A 22,102-nucleotide genomic window follows, 5' to 3' on the forward strand; every position below is an offset into this window, starting at 1 on the left:
GTCCAAGGTTCCAAGGTTTTTCCAGACCATTTCTGGCGGCTTATCGGTAAAAATTTTACTCTCAGTTAGTAGTTGTGAAACTATTTAAAAAAAAGACAACTAGAGCTTAATATGATAGTTCCTAAAATACCAGATACTTTTAACTTGACTACAAATATTAAATGACACGAACAAAATTAGAATATTAAAACACAATTTGAATAACCTAATTGTGAAGGGGTAAAACATCACAATATCTCGATAGCTTTAAACTTAGTTTGCGTAAAACAGAATAGAAATTATATACAATATTATATATTTTATAGGGTCAAATAATTTTTATCTACTGCTTTTAACCATTTTGACATGAAATTATAATACACAATACAAGGGTATACAAACAAATAATTGAGGTCCTAAACCTTTATCTATCGTCGATTCAGACCATAAATCCTAAATGTAGTTCTAAGTGGGAGTTCTGAAACTGCTAAAGATTTCAAGTCTATGGAAACATGATTAATTTTATAATACTGTGATTTTTTAAAGATTTTTCAATTGCCAATGTTGTAGAAACTTCAACAAATCGGTTTAATGTTTTTATTCTACTTAAAGAAATCTTGTATGGCGCTTTAATGGTGATTTTTAATATATAGAGTGGGATTGTTCAATGAGAATTCTCTAGGCACCTAAATGTGTGTTGACAAAATCTCTTAATTTAAACTTAAAGTAAAAGTAAATTCATTGAACCGGCAACAAATGCGAGTAAATATCATTCTGGGCACGCTAATCCTTGCGAAATCCCGGGGGCAGGGTTACATCGAAAACGATGGGGGCATTGTTGGGTAGGTAATTGATGTCACAAGTGGATGCATTCACAAAGATGATCCTGCCGTCGCTGGTGATGCCATAGCCTTCGTGAACATGCCCGAAAACATGGTACTTCGGGCGCACCCGTTGCTGAACAGTGCTGAGCAGTTCCACGCATCCTGCTCTTACGCCCGAACAGCAAAGATCTCCATGACCCACGGGTGGGGTGTGGGTGACCAGGATGTCGATGCCCTCGGGTATTTGGTTCCATTTCTCCAAACAGGCCGGCCCTCGGGGCACATTAAAGGCCCAGCGACAGAACTCCGGCTGCCAGGGAGATCCATAGATACGAATGCCCCAAATCTCCAGCAACTCGTCCTCCAGATACCGACAGTTGGTCAGAACCTCTCGGACATTCTGCGTCTGCACAGCGTTCTCCAGACTCTCCTTGGCATTGCCCAAGGTGGGCAGATCATCCAGGATGGACATGCCGGTGTGTTTGCTGCTCGTAGCATGACCTTTGCCCTGATTCTTTTGGAACGGATGGGTGAAGGTTCTGTCGAAGCTCAGCTCATGATTGCCGGCAATCACGATCTTGTGGCGATGCGGCAGTGCGCCAATCCAAGTGTTGAACTCCTCCACCTCCTCCAATTGGCCGCACTTGGTGAAGTCGCCCGCATGAATGAATATATCGCCATCTGGGATGTCGAACTTGATGTACGGAGTCAGCGAGTGGGTGTCGGACATGCAGACCACTCGGGCCTTGTTGGGCGCCACTGTGGTGGTGGGTGGCTTCATCGTGACCTTGATCACCCGCTGCGTTTTGCTGATGTCCCTCCAAGCGGCCGTGGGATCCTGGCTCAGCGGATGCACTGGCACTTCCATATCGATATCTGCAATTGTAGATTGAGAGAGTGATGGATTTCTTTATAAAATCTGACTTTAAATTTCTCTGATTCGAGCTTAATTGCTTGATTAGCTTGAATATCTTAAGTAACATTTATTTTCTATAATTTGCCTAATTTCTGACTTCTCTTGACTTTTTAAATAATTGTAGAAAGGAAACTTTGTCCGCATTAACAAAAAAAAACAATACATTTAATTAAAAATTTAAAAGATTAACTAATTTTGTTGATGTTTTGATAAATGTCTCTATTAATCAGTAAACTAACAGTAATAGTATTGTTTGGATTTTTAGGTAAACAATCATAAACACGCTGTTTTCATAAGATAGTAAGAACAATAAAACGTGGCCATAAACGCTATCAAATTATTAGGAATTGTTGTTAGATATAGACTTTTGTATGCTAAAAACAAAATAAATGGGGTCTTAAATTTACTGCGGTAGGTAAGGAGCAGTTGCAGTTCAAGATCAAACAAATTTTGGAAGTCGCAGCCCTAATTTAAAGTATAGTCTTAATAAATCACTTCAATTTATAGAACTTTCATAGCTTTTCACGTTTTCTTACTAAATTAGTAAATTTTCCTGTGGGTTTCTTCTTTAGATCCTTTGCGCCGTGTCAATTTTTGATTGTTTTGCCTTTGTGGCTATGCCTTTAACCATTCAATGCAATCGCCGGCGACATTGTCGAGCCCTGATTAACACATTTATTTATGTTTAGTCAAGTATTTCCAGATAATTGTAATGCAAATAATCAAAATACAAATAATTTACTGTCCACGCGTGACGTCATAGCCGGGCAAACAGCTGAGCGCCGATAACATATAACGTAATGAAATGTAACGTAAGATTGCATATCGATAGGCGGCTGCGATACGCAGCCCTGGTCAAAACAAAAATCAGCTGCTTTGATATTTCTCTGCTTCTTCACAACGCGTAAATTTTCGTTTGGCATTTGCAACAAAAGAACGGCCCAAATTTTGGATAAATCAAATAGGAAATCGTTATTTCATAGAGTGCGAGTGTCGTAAGGTTTCAACGAGTGATTTTAAAGTGTTTGCAGACCATAAAAGTGGTTTTCAAGGGAATAACACGCTTGACTAGCGAAAAAATGGCCGCAGCTGCAACTTTCCCAGACGCGTGTTGTTTTTAGCCATAAATTATAAATCAGGGCTTGTAATTGCTTACTATGGATCAATTGGAGCTGCAGGAGGATTTGTTTGCCTTGGAAGCTGCTGTTGCAGGTGAGTTTTTTGGGTTTTCGCGTTTTTTTCTTCAATTTTCAGCTGATTGAGGAGCTATTTTGGGATTTCAACAGTCTTCTGGTTATTTTCGTGTGTTTTTTTGGGTGAAGCTCTTGCAATTAACTGCACTTCGTTTTTTATGCTTTTATTATCTTTTGTTTACGCCCACTTTTTTGTTTGTCAGTGTGTGAGTTCGTGTGTGTGTGCTCTGGCACTGCATTTGCATTTCTCCCTTACTTCCTTACCTCTCTCCTTTTCCCATCTCCTTCCCACTCCCACCTTCAACCGCTTTTACATCTGTTTATCCGTTATCCGTTTGTTTGTTTGCTCTGTCTTCCTCATTTGTTAAGTGATGATTCACTTTGATTGCCGGCCATCCAAGCGCACCTACACTCTCACAGACTCTCTTTCTCTTTTTTACTCACACTTGCGCACCTAATCAAATCCGGTAATTTATGGTTTTGATTCACTGTACCACTACAGTGGAGCAAATTCCTATTGATCAGGAAACGGTTTGTTTACTTTTTGGAACTCAAACTTAAAAAGCATCAATTGTTTATGTATATCTTCACAAAGAAACGTCCGAGTGTTTATCTTCCGATGGTTATCGAATCGGAAAATGTATTTGTTCTCAAAAATGCTGAGTAAACTCTTCAAATTATTTTCTTTGCCCCACTTCAAATCGAAAAAGTAAGTGTCTTCTTTTCTTTTAAAGATTTCTGTTTTAAATAAATGTGGACAATTTCGAATGCCTTAGATATGTTAAGAAGAAAAAAATAGATAGTTTGCGCTTGTACTATAATTGTAGTACAAGTAGTATAATTGTACTTTTATAAATATTGTCAAAAAAAGATGTTTTAAATATCTAAAAATATATGAAAAATCAAAAAGCAAAACAAAATTCTGATAAGTCGTTACTCTTAAACCTAATACTGCCAACAAATGGGACTATAACCACGGCGGACATATTGCAGTTTACATCTCTCCCTTTGTCTTTTTAAAATTTATTGACTCATCGTATAATATTTTTTTTTGGCGCACAGCGATTTTTCATTATACTCTGGGATTGATTTACCGCTACGCAGGCGATGGGCCCTATCTCAACATCACCCTGGAACAACACACCCCTCAAACAAGCCCACCCACTCATTTGTACGCTTTTCATTCACAAAAACAAAAAAAAAAAAAGGCGGGAAAAAGAGTGCCAAATAAACCTTGATAATGACATTCAGCACTGAAAGAGGAAGAAGAGCAGCGCAGAAAAACAAAACAAATGTCTGGCGTCAATGGGTGGGTTTGAAATTTCTGTATTTGGTTTATTTTTTGTTTTGGGGCGGTCTTGCCACTGCCACCACCTGGCAGTTATCCAACGGATTTTGTAGCGCACTGTGGCAAAATTAGAAAATTCCGCCAGCCATCCAAAGTCAAATGTCGAGTCGTCGTTACCATCACCTGTGCGAAATTGCATAAGTTTTGGGCTCCAAACGCTCGTACATCAGCCCATTCTCATTCTCATTCACATTCTCATTTGTTTGCCCGCCGCCGAGCCACAAAGTACTAAGGGGAAAAATAATACGAAAAATCAGATGAGACGAGTATAGCAGCCCACTTAAGCCCAAAAAAATCAAGTGCGTTCCCAAGTGCTTTTAACGGGTGTAAAGTGCGTTCTGGTCGCGTGTTTACCTTTTCGAATCGCGTGCCCGTCCATCATTTACTACTGTACTACCAACTCCTCTAGTTACGCGGTGGGCGTGATGTAATTTGCAATAAAAGCAGTTAACTAATTCACCAAACCAATATTGTACCGATGGAAAGTGCTCTTGCCAAGTGCTAATTTTTCGTACATGCATTCGCGCATTCGCCTATAATGGCAAACAATCTGGACGCGTACATAATCAATTTACCTGTTTGTCGTTACAAAATGCCCTAGGCTTTGTTTTTTATTTGTTTGTTTATTTATTTATTGTGTTGGTAAAATCAATTGGCACAAAGTTTGTTTAGAAATTCGCCAAGGCAGTTGGTCATTACTATAATGGTAAACGTTTGAATACAGTCAGTCGGACTTTGGTAACTAGGACTTCAAGATTTGAAACTTTTATAATAGAATATATCGCTGAATTTATTAGTTTTGGATATCAGTGTTTTCTAGTACCAAGAGTTCGATTCAAGGAAGTTCGACTGTAAATTTAAATACCTATTCCTAATCCCACCCAGAAAATGGAAAGCACTTGCCGAGAATTAGATATTCGCGGTTTGTAAGTGTGCGGAATTCGGGTTAAGGACGTCCTTTGAAGTGTTGGAACTTAGCTCCAGCCTTGGCTTCTCTGCGGGATTTCCACGTCGAGGGCGGAAAGTTTTCCATTAGCACTTGACGGCGGGGAGGCGCTTGCCAGGTTCCTTCGTAAATTGAAGCTAATGCGACAGATACATATATAAGAACTAGCGGTGCTAATCAGTTAGAATCCGCCGAAGAGAGGAATCGCAAATAAATAAACAAGCGAATGGTCCAATCATCTCTCATTTCGTTTAGTTTCGTACAACGCGGCGTATGAGTGTTGTTTTGAATGCGACTCAGCTGATTTTCATTTCGCCGCAACAGGAAAACAGCTGTTCCGCTCGCTCATTCCCTCTCGCAATTGTTAATCATATTTTTAAATAGACAATAATCGTTTGTTTTGATTTTGGCGAGCGTGCGCGAGTTGCTCATTTGTTGTTGATTTTTGTTCGGTGTTTTTTTTGTTTTTCATTCTGCTGCCATTGACGTCGCTCGCTCTTTTATTTATTTTTTTTTTCTGTAGCCGTAGCCCGTCCGTTTTTTCGGTTCGTTTTCGCCGCAGTCGAAAAATCGTCGTCGTCGCCGCCGTTTGCCTCGCATTTTGCACTTTGCGGTCAGCTCGAAATTTTTATTTTGGATTTAAACGTGTGCTCCTCGCCGTCTATATATATCACTATATATAATATCCGTCTATATGAGCGGCCATATCGTAATCGGTTCTATCGGGTCCTACAAATAATTCGATTCAAATTGCCAACGTAATTTGACAACAGTCAATAAATAAACAAATAAAAAGGTGTACAAATATCGTTTAGATTTCAAAACGCTGAGCTCATTATTTCTGGCTGATTAGCATAAAAATCGTAAAGCTCTAAAGCGGCAGTGAAATAATACAAATTATGTTTCTTACATAGTATAAATGAGTGTTGTTTGATTAACACCAGTCCCTTAGTAATTTAAAGTGAAATAAGTCTGAATAGTGACCCAGTGGCATAGTTAAACCGTCTTATCAGCCAGCACCGTTTTAAATCCAATCTAATACAATCTAACAAACTACAATTGTTTCGTGGGCTGTGTAGAAGCACCAAATCACGTGCTTATAATTTCAATACTTGTTCGTGTTAATTAGTGTTAAATACAGTCGCTATCGCGCTTGTTTTCTAGTCGGGCAGAACAATTGTAAATCTGCCCGAATATCATTTTCCCAGCTGTGATTCCCTTACAAATTTATGCTCCACTTTCATGTTATGGAATTTTCAATGGACTCCAAAAAAACTAAAAGGTTTGTTTAGCATTTCTGCATTACGAAACTCTACAATTATTTTTGCGTACTGAGAAGGCGATAATGAAAAAGACGGGGTGACAAAACATGTATCCAGGAAATGTTTGGTTTACAGACGATAAAAATAATATGTGATAAACGATTTGAAGGTTTCGACTGTTTTTCGAAGTTCAAGTTTGTGTGAAGGGAGTGAAGAACCACAAAAGTTTACATGGTATCGGTATATAAGTTATCTTATCGGGGTGATTACGAAGTTCTTATAATTTGTTTTGTTTTCGATGTCACTTGCTGGGCAGATAATCGAATAAAAAACGGCAAGAAAATTTACTACATGAGAGTTCAAGGGCGCAGTTTGATGGATTAATCTTTAAGATAAGATAAATAATTTTGGGTTTTTGAAAATAAAATTGTTTTTATTTTCAAAATAACTTAAAAGCCGCATACACCCCTCAAATTACTATAAACTTAACATGTGTTCCCGCCAAATCACCTTCTTATCGCCCTCTTATTTATTTAGCGTTCTTATAAAGAATCGTTTTTTATTAACGTTAACTCTTATTTATTATTGCCAAATTTTCTTCTTATCAATAACAATAAAGCTTGATTTCCTATCAATTGCCATAAATTTCTGGATTTGCGTCGATTTAATTAATTGAAGATTTGTTTAACCGATTTTCATAGATATTTTTTTGTGTTTGACCCTTAAACTTTTTCTGAATTTCCCATAAATAACAAGAACATTCTTCAAAGGCGAAAAGCAACAAGTGAAAATCTATGGCATACTCAAAATTTTCAACAGCGACATAAAAAAGCAGCTAAAAATATTTCCATGCGCCAAACTATAGATATAATTTTTTCTACGAAATCGAACACGAAATAGGAAAACATTTGGATAATTTCGTGCACGATATTGAAAACTGCAAAATTTTTTTGGATTAGTGTCGATAATAAAGCAAATACATGGTTATGTCGTTGTTAAAATTTTATTTACAAAACATTTTCCGCTTTAAAATAATACGATTAAGGTTTTGCTCAGCTTAATATGAAATATAAAAAAATTTTATTTTGTACGCTTAAAATAAAACAAGTCAGAGATACGCAAAAAAATGTTTTATTTGCTATCAATTATATTTTGCGAACATATGACTAATGGGTATTTGCGAGTCGAACTCCGATAAATCTGTTTGTTTGCCTTATTTTTCTGCCGTTGTTGCAGTTTTTGTTTAAAACTTATTTAGTTTTATTTTTGATTTGACTTGGCCCAGTCCGATGGATTAATCGGTTTGCTGCGAGTTATTTGTTCGGGTTCGTCGAACATCTTAAAAGTGGCGGGGAATCGGTTTGTTTGCGTTTTTGTTGCTGTTCTTATATGACACATCCAGAGAGCTTTTGTAAGACGAACGTTTCGTTTGGGACGATTTTGGTGAGCGTGTTAATACGGTATTAATAAAGCGAACGTATATACATATGTTTTCTCACATTGTTCGAGTATTCCGTTCTGAACTTTTCCGTTTTTCACAAACATATGTGTTTAGTGAAATGTCAAACATTTTCCAGCCCATTCCTCACATTATTTATTCCGTTTCTGATTGCGCACAACATTTATTTGCCTGATGTCGACTGTCTTGAAGCGATTTCCTTGAAGGAGATTTCACGGCTTTTGCTGCAAAGTTAGGGATCAACCTTTGCTGTCCCCTCAAGAGCCTCCTAATTTTGCCTTGTACTTCAACTTTCTCAATTATTCACGGAAAGCGGCGACAGCAACCTTTACCCTGAACTTTAACAGACCTTCGGTCGGAGCTCAAACAGCTGACTACGATGCACGACACATGGCAAATCGTTTGGACTACGTTTGGTAGTGACATCTATTATTCACCGGTTACATACAATAATACTTGACTTGGCCATAAAGGACGCTGGTCTATTGATTGAATTCGATTTGAAAAGAATTTCGGCTCGGACGGCCTTCCTTCCATCTAAATAATGGATTCGGGCAATTGATGGGTAATCTTTATTTGTAAAAGTACATTTTATTTTTGAATTCAATTTTCAGAAATGACTGACAGTCTAAGTCGAGAGTTATTACTTATAATTTAGAGTTCAACGAATTCGAATCTTTTAATAGAGTGACTTTATTTCTAACGAACACATTAATAAAAATTTCAAGCAAACTTAAAATATTTAATAACATTTTCGCACAACTTCCAGAAGCTTTTTGGAAATCTTATTCTCAAAATAATTTTCGTAGAATTCATCTTACTGATTTGGTTTCTGTTCTTATCACCATCATGTCGGTACAAAGATATGGTGTGCCAGATGGAAAACAAAATCATCAATTGTAATTATTACTTTGCATATTCTGCAGACAGATGTTTTGATGATATTATATATGACCATATGGCAATAATAATTTTACAGTTATTTCTTGGCAATTAAGATATAGAAAACAACTTATTGAGTGATAACACGACACGATTCAGTCCCGAAATTCCGAATTGGGCCCATAAAGGGAGTTCGTTTCGGTTTCTCTACCTAATTTGAGTTTTTGGGGCGTGTTCTTGCCACACCCCCACACTTGATGATGATTAAATTGTTGATGGTTGCTGATGATAATTTCTATTTACAGATTTCGCTTTATAGGTGTGTCCTAGAACCAAGGTTGGGTAAACAAAAAAAAAAAAAAACAGATCACAAATCAAAAATTCATACAGTATATATCGCTTATAAGCAAATATATTTAGAATGCCAAAATATTTAATAAGTGTCACAACGTTTTTAATTTGGTAGAAACACATATATATCACAGAAATATCTAGGAGATGTTTATGTTTATAAGATTTAAAACAAACATTTCTATGTCAAATCATTAATTTAGTTTAAAATTTTTCTTTATATTTTTACCTTTAAAAAATAAATTTAAAAGAAAGATAGGCACTCAAATAGGTGTCTTAAACTCAAACTCATTGGCATTTTAGCAGACATCACGTGAGCTAGGCTATTTTATGATTTATGCCTATAGAATGATTCATTTTTGGGACTCTATCTGAACATGTAATATAAATAACTGATAAGTGTAATCCGTTCAATCATAAAACCGATAATGATAATGATAATGATAATGTTTTGTTCTTTTTTTAACCAGGCACAAATCAAAACCCAAATGAGCAGCACCTGAGCGATCCGGCTGGCTCGCCCTCCACCGCCAGTCCCAATAATAGCAACACTGCGACAGCTGCAGCAGCTACAACAACATCAACAACAATAGCAACTGGGAACGCTGCGGCGGGAGGAGCGGGCGGAGGAGGCGCAGGGGGCGTGGCGACACCAACAAAGAGCCCCCAGCGTAACGCTTTCCAGGAAGATGCTTATCAGGCAAACGCGGCTGGCGGCGATAGCGTCGATAACGTTGAATCAGCTCAATCGGAAGGCAATCCGAGCGGTGGATCGCCCGGCCAGCGTCACTCGATAAACTCGGCGGAATACACATCCACACCGAAGACCAGTCGGAATGGTCCGAGTAGCACGACCGCCAGCGGGACAACTTCGCCAATTAATTACCAGCTGCCCGGCGATGACTATCCGTATGGCATAGAGTATGAGTCACAGCAACTGCAATACCAGCAACAGCAACATCAGCAGCAGCAGCAGCAGCAACAACAACAGCCGCAACAGCAACAACAGCAGCAACTTTTGCCAGTTAGCGGAGTGGAGCAATCGCCAGCGATTACCTACCAAAATTTGCCGGCCAGTCGCCAAAGTTACGCTTCACCGCCAGCTCTGGTGATTCCCCAGCGGCAGTCACTGCTTCCGTGGGGCGCCCACTCAAGGAGCTCGATCATCAACGTCCTGCCCAGTTACACTCAGGCCGAGATGCATGCCCTGGCCGCCAGCGTGGCCAGCGTGGAGATCTCCGCTCCACGGCCTGGTGAGATTGTGATGCGTAACCTGTTCAGTGATTTTACTGTCCAGGCGGAGAAGAAGATCGAGCTGGTGATGCTGGAGAGTGCCGACAAGAATCTATCGAAGCTGCTGCAACGCGGTGAGGATCAGCAGTTTGATCAGCTCCTGTCTGCCCTGGGTTCTGTGGCTGAGCACTGTCTGCCCTCGTTGCTGCATACTCTGTTAGCGTGGCATCGCCGACAGTTGTCCGACATGGAGATTAAAAACGACCTGAAGAAACCACCGCCGAGTGGTAGCAACTCGCAGGCGGCGAGCAACAAACCGACAGTGGATTTGGATTTCCAGCTGCAGCGTAGGGAAGCGGCTGTTGAATTCATTTTCTGTCTGGCTCTCATCGAGATCCTCAAACAGTTGCCCTATCATCCGGGTCACGAGGATCTGGTGCGCAGCATCGAGAATCTGGCCTTTAAACACTTTAAGTATAAGGATGGGCTGCAGAACAATCCGAATGCGATTAACATCCACATGATCGCCGATCTGTATGCAGAGGTAATTGGAGTGCTGGCCCAAAGTCGGTTTGCGTCGGTGCGCAAGCGTTTTATGAGCGAACTGAAGGAGCTGCGCGGCAAGGAGGTGTCGCCCACGACCACCCAGAGTATCATAAGTCTGCTGATGGGCATGAAGTTCTTCCGTGTGAAAATGGTGCCCATCGAGGAGTTCGAGGCCTCGTTTCAGTTTATGCACGAGTGCGGCCAGTACTTCATGGAGGTCAAGGACAAAGACATTAAGCACGCATTGGCGGGACTGTTTGTGGAGATTCTGGTTCCTGTAGCGGCGGTGAGTTCAAAAGCATTTTGTATTTTATACTATTGATAATAAGCTATTAAATTATCTAAATATCTTACAGGCCGTCAAGAACGAGGTGAATGTGCCCTGCGTAAAGAACTTTGTGGAACTCCTTTATGTGCAGACCTTGGATGCCTCCACGAAGTCCAAACATCGCTTGGCCCTCTTTCCGCTGGTCACCTGCCTGCTGTGCGTCTCACAGAAGACCTTCTTCCTGACCAACTGGCACTACTTCCTGGCCATGTGCCTGAGCAACCTAAAGAATCGCGATGCCAAAATGAGTCGCGTGGCTCTGGAGTCTTTGTACCGTCTGCTCTGGGTCTACATGATCCGCATCAAGTGCGAGTCCAACTCAGCCACCCATTCCCGCCTGCAGAGCATCGTGAACTCCCTGTTTCCCAAGTGAGTTTTGGCAAGCATTCGAAACCCCTGCAGATTAAGGAACATTTTTAAACTATTTTGAATGATAAACAGCTACCAGATATCTCTTTAAATGTATGCTAAATGTTTCAGGTCAGATTACTTATTTAACATTTGATTTTTTTTTCATTTTACTTGCTTTAGGAAGCCCTAAACAAACAAACATTTGTGTTAAAATAATTTCATTGAATAAGAAAAGGTTTTATTATTTTACTAAATTTATTACATTACTTAAAATTTTGATTTAATTTTATTAAATTCCCAAATAATCAGATGTATAAAAAACTATTTATTATAAATTGATTATTCGAATGAGTTAATTATAGTTAGTTATAACTCATTTAAATAATTCATTTGTAAATTATTTTTTAACTAAAGTCAGTATAGGTACATTTCTTTTTTAAAACCAAACTAACTGACACAAAATTGATTATGATATCTGCAAGGGTATATCATGGTTTATTCATATAATCGTAACTATTTTAAAGGCAAATTTAAATGCAATTAATCTGTTAATCTTACAGGGGTTCCAAAGGAGTAGTGCCGCGTGACACCCCGCTGAATATCTTCGTTAAGATCATCCAGTTCATCGCCCAGGAGCGTCTGGATTTTGCGATGCGCGAAATCGTATACGATCTGCTGTGCGTGGGTCGCTCCATCAAGCTGATCCTCAATCCAGAGCGCATGAGCATTGGACTGCGAGCCTTCCTAGTCGTCGCCGACTCACTGCAGCAGAAGGCGGGTGAGCCGCCGATGCCCAGGACGGTTCCAGCCCTGCCATCTGGAAACACACTACGTGTGAAGAAGACGTATATCAACAAGATGCTGACGGACGACACCGCGCGGAGCATTGGCATGTCGACGTATTTCCCGCATGTACGTCGCGTGTTTGTGGACATTTTGAGGGCTCTGGATGTGCACTACGGACGTCCATTGATGATGACTAACACGCAGAACCAGAACAAGGAGCCCGACGAGATGCTGTCCGGTGAGCGGAAGCCGCGCATCGATCTCTTCCGGACGTGTGTGGCTGCCGTGCCGCGTTTGATACCCGATACGATGACGGCTCACGAACTGGTGGACCTGCTCTCCCGACTGAGTGTTCACATGGACGAGGAGCTGCGTATTCTGACGCACCAGTCGCTCACGACTCTGGTCATCGACTTTCCGGATTGGCGTCAGGATGTCGTGCACGGTTACACACAGTTTCTGGTGCGCGACGTCACCGACACCTATCCGCAGCTGCTGGAGAACTGCACACGCATCCTGTTCAACTTCCTCAACATCTGGCGGTGTGCCATAATTGTGAACGGCAATAGCACAGCCAGTGCTCCGAGTGCGTCTGCGAGTGCGGCAAACACAGCCACACAGCCCAAAGTGGCCGCAGCCACCGCCACTGCCACAGTGGGACCAGTGGTGCAGGGCCCTGTGGTGCAGGTGCAGGTGCAGGTGCAGGGCACAGCGGCAGCTCCGGCCAAGGACACTGCCAACAGTCAGTTGTCTAAGCAACAGCATTTGAATACGGCCAGCAGTGCCGCCTCCAGCATCACCACCTCGAGCGGCATGTCGAGCATCACACAGCACACAGTGCTGAACATGGCCAGCGATGTGGCCAAAAAGAATGAGATTCCGCTGGCCACCACTCTGCATTTCGTTGAGGGTTTTGCCTTGGTCTTGCTCTGCAACTATCGACCCTATCTGCGCAAACTGGCCGCCATGATTCTCAAGGAGGTGAAGAATCTGATGCGTGCACTGGGCATTCCGGAAACGGAACCGCCTCTCATCGATGTCATGGATCGCTGTGTGCCGGCCATCGTCGAGAAGTGTCTGCCACTGCTGCCGCAGACGGAGAAGACGGCCATTCTGAATGCCAATTGCATTGACCTGCAGTGGATAGCGGAGCGGTCGAGTGGAGTGTGGCTGGCGGGCCTAACAGATGGTAGGCAGTGGCATTTAATCGAATAATTTTATAAGGAAATAACCTGTATTTGTATTCCTTGCAGACAACTCAAAGTCCTCCACGTCTACGCTCAACCTGTCGCAGTCTAGCTCAACGGCGAATGCCTCGGCTACGGTGGCCAGCTCTCCGCAACCCCCCTTCGATCCGTGGGCCACCTGCTTGTTTGGACTGCTGGAAAGGCAGCGCATCCTGCAGCAATGTCCATCGGCGGTGGCTCAGGCCTGGCCAATTTGTTTCACGCGCCTGAATGCGTTGTACAGTGTCATAGATCCCACGTAAGTTTCAATTAGCTTAAACCTGTCTTGACATCAAATTGATTGTTTGAACTTCCTGCTGGGCAGCCCCGTGAGCGACAATCGGGCTTCATTGCTGCGAAGCTCGGCGCCCACCAAGAAAGTGCCCACCGAGAGCCAAAAGGATTCGTATCTGCGTCTTTGGAGGAACCAAGTGGCATGTGCCATGCGATTGGTGCCTCAAATCCCCAGTGTTGCCGTTCGTTGTGCGTCACCTGATTTGAGTTTGAGGTGAGTAGTGAGTAGTGATGAGTGAGTAGTGAACCTTCAACAATGCATTTGTTAATCATTTTCAAACAGAGAAAAAAAATACAACTTCCAAACTGTCATCAAATGTGTTTTTCAAAATGTGACATAGTTTCTGGACTTTAAATGTAAACTCGATTAACTACTATCAGTTTAAGTAAATTGATTTAAACTCTACGAAATCGATGATCAGTTGTTGTGCTATTTTTCTCTGTGCATTTTATTGTGTCCTTTCACTTACTGCATTCCAATTTCAAATCAAACAAGACACGTCATTACTTCTGTTTGACTAACACTACGAATTCAATTACTTTCGGCACGAATTTGCATGTAGTATTTGTATACTCTTGATGTACTTTGTTATTATGAGTGGGTGTCAAATAGAAAAACCTAGCACCACATGCAAATCCATTATATGTTATGTTTTCTGTCCAACCAACTTTTCATTGCATTTGGTCGAAATACGAGAAGGGTTTTTGTTTGTGTGACAGGCATAATTACAGATACCGAAACATGCAGTCCGCAGTCACATACATTCATATGTATAGTTTGTCCTTTAATAATGGGTTTTTGTCTTACATCATTTGCATTTTAATCCGCATCAGCTTTAATATGTCATTATCTGTGATTGCCGTCTGCGTTACGCATAAGTCACGTTGTGTGTTTAGCTGAATTGTTTTGCCTGCATGCACTCGACTTGACTTTGCAGAAATTTGTGTATAATTTTGCATATATATAATGCCGCACATCAGGCTGCACAATCACAAACATTGGGACACCATTGTCAACATTTGTTTACCCCATCGTTTATTAGTTTATTAGGCTGTTTACTATTTAAGTGAAAAATGTTAAAAAGGCATGGTTGAAAATGAAAGCTTTGCGATTCATGCTGTAGAAAGGTGTGAGCTAAATATATAAATCAAACTGCAGTTAAGCTAATTACATGTTTAATGCAAGTAAATTAGCATAAATTATATTCATCGTTGGAATTTAAAGTTGGTTTATTATTTGAGGGAAGTGGTGGTGTTATTAACATAGCCAAAGAAAGGGAAGTTAAGTGAAACTTATAATATTAAAACTAATACTAACGAAATAAAACGATAGTTTAATGAACAAGTAACAAATAAGTTAGTACATTGCACACACTTTAATTAAATAAAATTTTCAGCAAATTATAAAATTGGGATTTTAAATGTGCCATTGCTAACGGAATAAATACTAAGATCACCAAATTAAAAAAATAAATAGGTTCAAAGAAAAACAAAATATGTTTAACTAAGTCAGTGCATGGCACAAAAATTGATAACATCAAATTTTCAGGAAATTATAGCAATAAATTTTATTCAAATTTTATTAGCTTTGTAAAATTTATTGGGGGAGTGTAAATTAAATAAATGTCGTTATTAGCACAGTGAATTGGGGACTGTAGACTAAGTATTTAGTAACATAGGAATCGCGGATTTCTTTCAACCACATTTTTAATAAATTCAAGAACTCACCCATTTTTTTTCAACACTTAATATTTTAGATATTTTAACTTTCATCTCGCAACCAGTTTATTGCTGTAGTAAATCATCGTTAATGTATTTTAGTGGGTTGTTCATTAAAGACTTAACTCAATAATAATGTGAACTATTGCAACCCACAACACCAATCCAAAATCCCACACAAAACACATTCATCACATCAGTTTGCAAGTGTTGCCCGGTGGAAAATGTCGATAAAAAGGGTGAATTTCACAAAAAAAAAAAAAACACCTCCACGACCAACCACCACATGTACCCGTGAAGGTTAAAGTCCATGTCCACATCAACAGAACATCCCATGGGAGCCGGACATTCATATTGGCTATCTATCAATTTGCCATGATGAAAATTCTGTGGAAATGCGTACATTAAATATTGATCATATAAATCGAATTCCAACTCATCACAAGTCCTTCAAAAGCCATTAACCCTGCTGTTTATCAATATCTATCTATATGTGGATTGTAATTTATAGTTTACAAGATCAGTCGGACTCGCGTTCGCTGTCCGATTCCCTGGACAATATACCATCCAATGTGTTTGGGCCCGAGGGAATCGTCACGCGTTTCACGCTGCCACTCTCCTATGGACGCAAAGAGGCGCGCCAAAAACGACTTGGGTAAAGCAAATAAAACCGAAACCAAAATCAAAACCAAATTAAAACAAAACAACTAGTAGTGCAACAAAATACCTGCTAAACCGTAAACTTATTTAACATATTTTTCTAACTATGAATATGAATGCAAAATGAGTATGTTTTTGTTGCGTGGTTTGTGTTTTTATGTGTGTAGCTTTGGCATGTTGTTAAACATTTTACCAAACGTTAATTGGATTTTAATTTGCATATTTAATTTAGCTAGAATTTTGTTTTTTACTTTTGAAATTTGACTCTTAAATACCTATGAGTATTTGTAAATATTTCTTAAAATTTGTATTTTATTTGGAATTTTGTTTGGTTTTTGAGAATATGTAACTTTGATTCTCTTTATTTTAAAATTGCTTAATTGATTTAAAAAAAAAACAACCAATAAACCAGAGTATTTTTTGCTCAGTCAAGTCAAAGTAATTGCATATTTTCATATATTTCTCTTTGAGTTTGAATATATTTGACTTTGATCAAAGATATTTTTCCCGTTTTCATTGGCTTGGCTTTCATTGAGTTCTTGCCGTATAATTTGGCAAACATTGCTCTTTCCCCTTCATCATTTTTCTATGCAACACGCCTTCGAAAAATTTACGCCCCTTGTTTGCAGTGAACTGATAAATAACAAGTTTGTTTATTTTTCATATAGCGCATGTCAGCCAGTTTCCCCGCAATTCCCAAAAACCCTCTGACCAAAAAACCCAAAAAAGCTTGATTTGGCTTCATGTTCGCTTCTCAGCAGCAAAAAATTGTACATGTATATGAAATTGTTATTTGCTTTCTGTCATTTATTATTATTCGTCCTGACCGACCCTCGCAAACAGACAGGGAAAATCCACGTCAAAGAAAAAAAAAAATAATAAAATGGGTTTTAATTGAAAGAAGATTTCGAATTTAATATTCATAATGTTTATTATTGCACGGCAGAAAAAACGAAATTGCGAAAGTGCAGGGACCGTAACCTGTACGTAGTAAATGTAAATTACAGCCTGAAATTTGAGTTTGAGTTTGTCAAGTGAGCGGATTTAAGAGACCAGTTTAAATCGCAGTAAACTTTATGGACTCTCGCCAAACGATGACCTTGCCAAGGCAGCACCAAGCACCCACAGCCAGCAAGCAACATTAACAGAACTTACTGCCACGGAGACTGGAGCACTGGCTCTTTGACACTAAAATCCATGCACGTAAATTTGTTTTACAGCTCATCGCCGGACTCCCTGAACGCCGATCGCAGTGACAAGTCAGCGATGGGTAGCGCCTCCCCACACGCCCTTTACAAACTAGTGGTTCCGCTGCTCCGCTGCGAAGTCGTGGATGTCCGGGATGCGGCAGTGAACGCCCTGGGCCTGATAAACCATGATGCGCTCAAGTAAGTCCCTAAGCCACATCTAACTGGATGTTTCCCTTTTGACAAGGTGTGTTCGTGTGTGTGTCTTCTGGCAGGGATTTAATGGAGGAGCTGGTGGTGTACATCCGGGAGGCGGTGGATCGCAAGCAGGAAAACATGCGAAGGAGGCGGAGACGCGATGCCTTGCGCCTGCAGGTGGTGCGAGTGCTGGAGAAGATTGCCGAGAACGGAACCTTTGGTGTAAGGTAAGAAGTACTACAAGGATACACAAAGTCAAGCCACAATTTATATGGTTTTCTTAATCAAATTTAAATAATAATGATGCAAACAAAAATAAAAACCACAATTTATTTGATTTTATTTATCTACTGTAAATAATAATGATGCAATTAAAACTACAAGATTAAAAGTTGTCAACTAGATGAAAGAAATCAAATAAATTAGCCAAACCAAAGTACAAATTAAAGTTGAATTTCCATGACTCAAACTTTTCAAAGTTTTTAAGGCAAAAGAAAGCCAGTGAAATGTATTGCATAAATTAAAGTATAACTCTAACTTGATTTGGTGGGAGATGATGCTTTGAACTGTGGAAACTCGGCTATATTTTATGTAATTAAAGTGCAAACGTATTTCATAGTTTGTTTACCAGAAGTTTTTCTGTTTGTATATGTTGCTAATATACCGAGAACTTTACTTCACCCATTTGCAGCACCTGTGTGCTGGAACGCGACACGATGTCGCTGCATCCCACCTTCGTGGAGTATATCGAGGGGGCCATGGCCTATCTAATGGCTGAGACGGACAAGGATAATCTGAGCATTCGCGAAGTGAAGGCTCACTTTTGCAATTTCATACGCAAGATGATTAAGAACTTCTCACGTAAGTGCTCAAAGTCCTGACGGGCTGTCGTCCCCACAACTTTGGCGGCGTATCCATCTGCTACAACTGATTGCCTGTTCATTCCCCTTAGTCGAATCCTGTGCCACGCTGCTTTCTCGGGTTCTCAAGCGTAATCTGTTCAATTTGTTTGCCGCATGGTGCGGCAATTTTTCCAAGCCGCTGGGCATTACCATGCAGATTGGCCAGACCCTCGAGGAGGAGAAGTTGCAGTTCAGCGCCCTGCAGGCAAGTATTATACCAGAACAAGGGCGCAGTACGATTATTTCTTCCCCAAGTTTTGTCCACCGTTCAAAATTGTACTTAAAATTATGGCCAAATTTTGTGTTTTCTGTTCATGTTATGATTTTATATCATAGAATCTATAAGGATATTACATTTGCAGTATTTAATATCTAGAAAATAGTTTCTAGTTGTTAAATACTAAACATATTAAATGCTTCTATGCTGTTTTAATATTTATTTCTAATATTTATAATATAATTACACTGGTTTACAAATTTAAAACGACGAAATTCTCCGAGATCATACCTTGAGTTTGACTCTTATTTTAAGATAAAGAACGTTCTATTTTTTTATTATTACTATTATTTTTATTTATATTAGTTATGCTAAGCCAATTTGGGTTATCGATATCTTATTTTACTACAATTAGAACGTTCTTCAACTTTCTTATACTTGTTATAAGGATAGGTTCCCCAATATTGATGCTAGGCAAGAATACGGATACTTTATTCTCTACGGATTTTTAAAGCTTGGAAAAGATATCATGTCCTTAAGACCTATTACCACTATTACATTTCTGTGTACTTTTCTTCTCCGTATGCTCTTTAGGCCATGTCCGCCCTGCTCTGTTGCGGTCACATCTTCTATGCGCCTCATCTACAAGATGACGGCATCATATACAAGTGGCTGGATCTGCTGCTGACCTCCAAGGACGAAAAGGTAAACCGCCAACCACTTGTTCCTCCACTTGAACTGCAATTAAAGCGGAAGTCACTTTCACAGATTTACCAACTGGCCCGGGACACAGTTGTGCTGCTGCTGGAATCAAATCCGGATATGGGACAGCTCCTGGAGTGGGTCATAGATCGGTGCTATACGTCGACACCGCGCGAAGCGGATGCCTGCTTCCTTGCCCTGGCCTCGATCTTCAGTGCCAAGTAAGTGCATGGAAACGACACATTAAACTTGAACACGGTTGCCGCTTAATACGTAATCGCCTTACGCGTTGCCCTTTACTTCGCCCTCCACTTGCGGCGGTAATCACACTGCCCGTATATCCAGGGATTGGGATTGAGGGGGATGGAGAGCCAAAATCCCAGTGTCTCTGGCCCACTTAAGTAGCATTTCACGTGTCTGCGAGCAATGGAAACTCTTTTTAAATTTACGTACACACACACATGAGCGGATGACAGCCTATTTGTTCAGGCCAAGCACGTTTTTTATTTCCTTCCGCTTTCTGTTATTTTTTTGTTCTGACCTGGTCATTATGGCCATTATGGCAGCGAGCGGGATTGTGTTTTTTTTTTGAATGCGTATGCAATATAAACAGCTGAGTATATGAAGCATGGCATGCACGGCTCATTGCATTTAATGCAACTGAAATCGGCAAACAAATGTTTCACAAGCGATGGCTTTTTTTAGGTGTGAGTCTTTAGGATACAGACCGAAAGCAGAGTTCAATTTGTTTTACTAAACATTTACAAATTTCCATTCATTTTGTATTAAAGTGGCGTAATTCAAATAAATATTGTAGATATATGTGAAGCTTATATGTTGCTTAAAAATCTTTGTTTGTTTGTACGATTTTAATGAAAATTAATTACCTATTCTAATAACCAAATCGTCCGTCTCACCACATCTTAAAGTTTACATTTCTGAATGTCGAAGGATTTTAGTTCGCTGTTATAGCAACCAGAGTCACTAGTTTGCGGTTTGTCCTAGGTGGGTATCCGTCTTTGTGGTTTTGCCTATAACCGAAAGCCATAGCCACAACATAAACACATCTAAACCACACCTGAGCCGACCATGTGTGGTCTTTGTCGGCTGGCTAACGTCTTACTGCAGTGCGCGTGCTGTGGTTCTTGGTTCTGCATTAACTTGTCTAAGAATACAAAAGTATTTGATTACGTCATATAATAACTAAATTTTAATGAATTATTCAACATATTTAGAAACATGAAGTTGGCTACAGGGTATATAACATGCGAACTATATGCACTCAATGCTTACCCTTGTTTTTGTTTGGCTGAATTAAATGCAGCATTTGGCCAGCGCGTGACATTTCCAAAATTTTTTTTCGCTTGATTTTTTGTGGCAGGTGGCGTTTGCATGCCGTTTGCACATCGTTGAGTATACCATTTTAATTTCCATCGGTATTGTGACACATTTTTTAACTTTTTGACCAGATTTAAAGACGTTGAAAGCAATTTTGCCAAGAATTGATTGATTATATCTAAACAGTTTTGGGTCTCGGTTGCTTATCGCAGGCAACTTGTGCCCAAAAAACGTCGACTATTTGAACAGACTGTCCCTGAACTTTAATCTTAACGACCATTAAGCTTTAAAGTATACATTGGACATATAAGCTCTGCACTTTCTGTTTTCTTTTAAACTCTTCAAGAAAAAAAGAAAGAAAAAACAAAAAGTAAACCACAGCATACATTGTAGCGTTGATGGCATGTGTTTGTGGGGATGCAAAGCGAAAATCGATTTCTGTAAATTATTCAGTTTACTGCAAGCGTGAACGCAAGGTAAAGTGGGTGGTTCAAGTCCGAAAGTGTTATTCCGCACCCAGGGCAACAAATTTGTGTGGCTGCAAACAAATAGTTGGAAGTGGGCTACGACATTTTAATGGATCTGGTGGCCATTGGTTGGGTTGATGGTTTTTCTGGTTGCACCAGGTGGCAGTTTGAGCAGCAACTGTTGTCTGTGGTCACGTTGGGCGTGTGCCGTGTTAAACATTAGCCGCTAAACATTAAGCACACAACCGCAGAACCGCAGGCCAACTTTGTAACTTGTCCTGTAGGACCAAACCCACTTACTAAAGCTTTTGGCTTTCCTTCCATTTTAATTACAGGGAATATCCGTGCGACCATTACACATCTGTGATAACAGTGACGCTCCTGATGACAGGCTGTCCCCGTGTGGAGGTGCATGCAACGGCGTTGCAACTGCTGCAGATCCTGGACAAGCGCTTTTTCGGCAGCGTGGTGGGCACTCTGCACAGCGACAACGAGAAAGGTATGAGTTTTCCCCTCTGACATGGCAACTAACGCGGGCTGATGGCAATAAAATTAAAATTAAGCGAAAATCTCGAGTAGACCATTGCTGTGGAATGGGGAATCTACAGGCGGCGATTTTATAGTGTTTGAAACCTTTTATTCTGACAAAGCTTATTTTGCTTGATCGATAAACAAACAAAACAAATTTAAATAGGTAACATATATGTCTTAGTGGTTTTTCAATTTTTAAAATATAATATTTTATTTACCAGTTTAATTCTTTAAATAGCTAAGATATAAAAAATCAA

General features: G+C 40.0%; 2 protein-coding genes across 9 annotated transcripts in view; one reads left to right on the forward strand and one right to left on the reverse strand.

Moving 5' to 3' along the window:
• Positions 1 to 562: 562 nt before the first annotated feature.
• On the reverse strand, positions 563 to 2,490 carry LOC108150111 (UPF0046 protein C25E10.12). The gene is made up of 2 exons (XM_017278075.2): positions 2,256 to 2,490; positions 563 to 1,679 (listed from the first exon to the last, which is right to left on the reverse strand). The coding sequence occupies exon 2, from the start codon at positions 1,669 to 1,671 to the stop codon at positions 763 to 765; it is 909 nt and encodes a 302-aa protein (XP_017133564.1). The 5' UTR covers positions 1,672 to 1,679; positions 2,256 to 2,490; the 3' UTR covers positions 563 to 762.
• Positions 2,491 to 2,601: 111 nt separating this feature from the next.
• LOC108150187 (protein furry) overlaps positions 2,602 to 22,102 on the forward strand; it is a 52,579-nt gene continuing 33,078 nt past the window's right edge. For 4 of the 8 annotated variants that reach the window (XM_017278184.2, XM_017278185.2, XM_017278187.2 and 1 more), the window contains exons 1-14: positions 2,602 to 2,931; positions 9,631 to 11,225; positions 11,296 to 11,636; positions 12,179 to 13,593; positions 13,658 to 13,889; positions 13,956 to 14,138; positions 16,155 to 16,298; positions 17,524 to 17,691; positions 17,766 to 17,915; positions 18,380 to 18,549; positions 18,641 to 18,795; positions 19,402 to 19,512; positions 19,576 to 19,730; positions 21,650 to 21,813. In XM_017278184.2, the coding sequence (XP_017133673.1) occupies positions 2,877 to 2,931; positions 9,631 to 11,225; positions 11,296 to 11,636; positions 12,179 to 13,593; positions 13,658 to 13,889; positions 13,956 to 14,138; positions 16,155 to 16,298; positions 17,524 to 17,691; positions 17,766 to 17,915; positions 18,380 to 18,549; positions 18,641 to 18,795; positions 19,402 to 19,512; positions 19,576 to 19,730; positions 21,650 to 21,813 (5,038 nt within the window). In that variant the 5' untranslated portion in view covers positions 2,602 to 2,876. Of the gene's footprint in view, positions 2,932 to 5,766; positions 6,489 to 9,630; positions 11,226 to 11,295; positions 11,637 to 12,178; positions 13,594 to 13,657; positions 13,890 to 13,955; positions 14,139 to 16,154; positions 16,299 to 17,523; positions 17,692 to 17,765; positions 17,916 to 18,379; positions 18,550 to 18,640; positions 18,796 to 19,401; positions 19,513 to 19,575; positions 19,731 to 21,649; positions 21,814 to 22,102 lie in introns of those variants that run through there. The other 4 variants (XM_017278189.2, XM_017278190.2, XM_017278186.2 and 1 more) reach the window with 3 other exon arrangements.

Source organism: Drosophila elegans, unplaced genomic scaffold (assembly GCF_018152505.1).
Source record: "Drosophila elegans isolate 14027-0461.03 unplaced genomic scaffold, ASM1815250v1 contig_208, whole genome shotgun sequence".
In the NCBI taxonomy this organism is placed as follows: Eukaryota; Metazoa; Arthropoda; class Insecta; order Diptera; family Drosophilidae; genus Drosophila; species Drosophila elegans.

Bases quoted from the DNA above. Each gene is read 5' to 3' on its own strand.
- LOC108150111 (XM_017278075.2), bottom strand. From the start codon at position 1,671: ATGGAAGTGCCAGTGCATCCGCTGAGCCAGGATCCCACGGCCGCTTGG.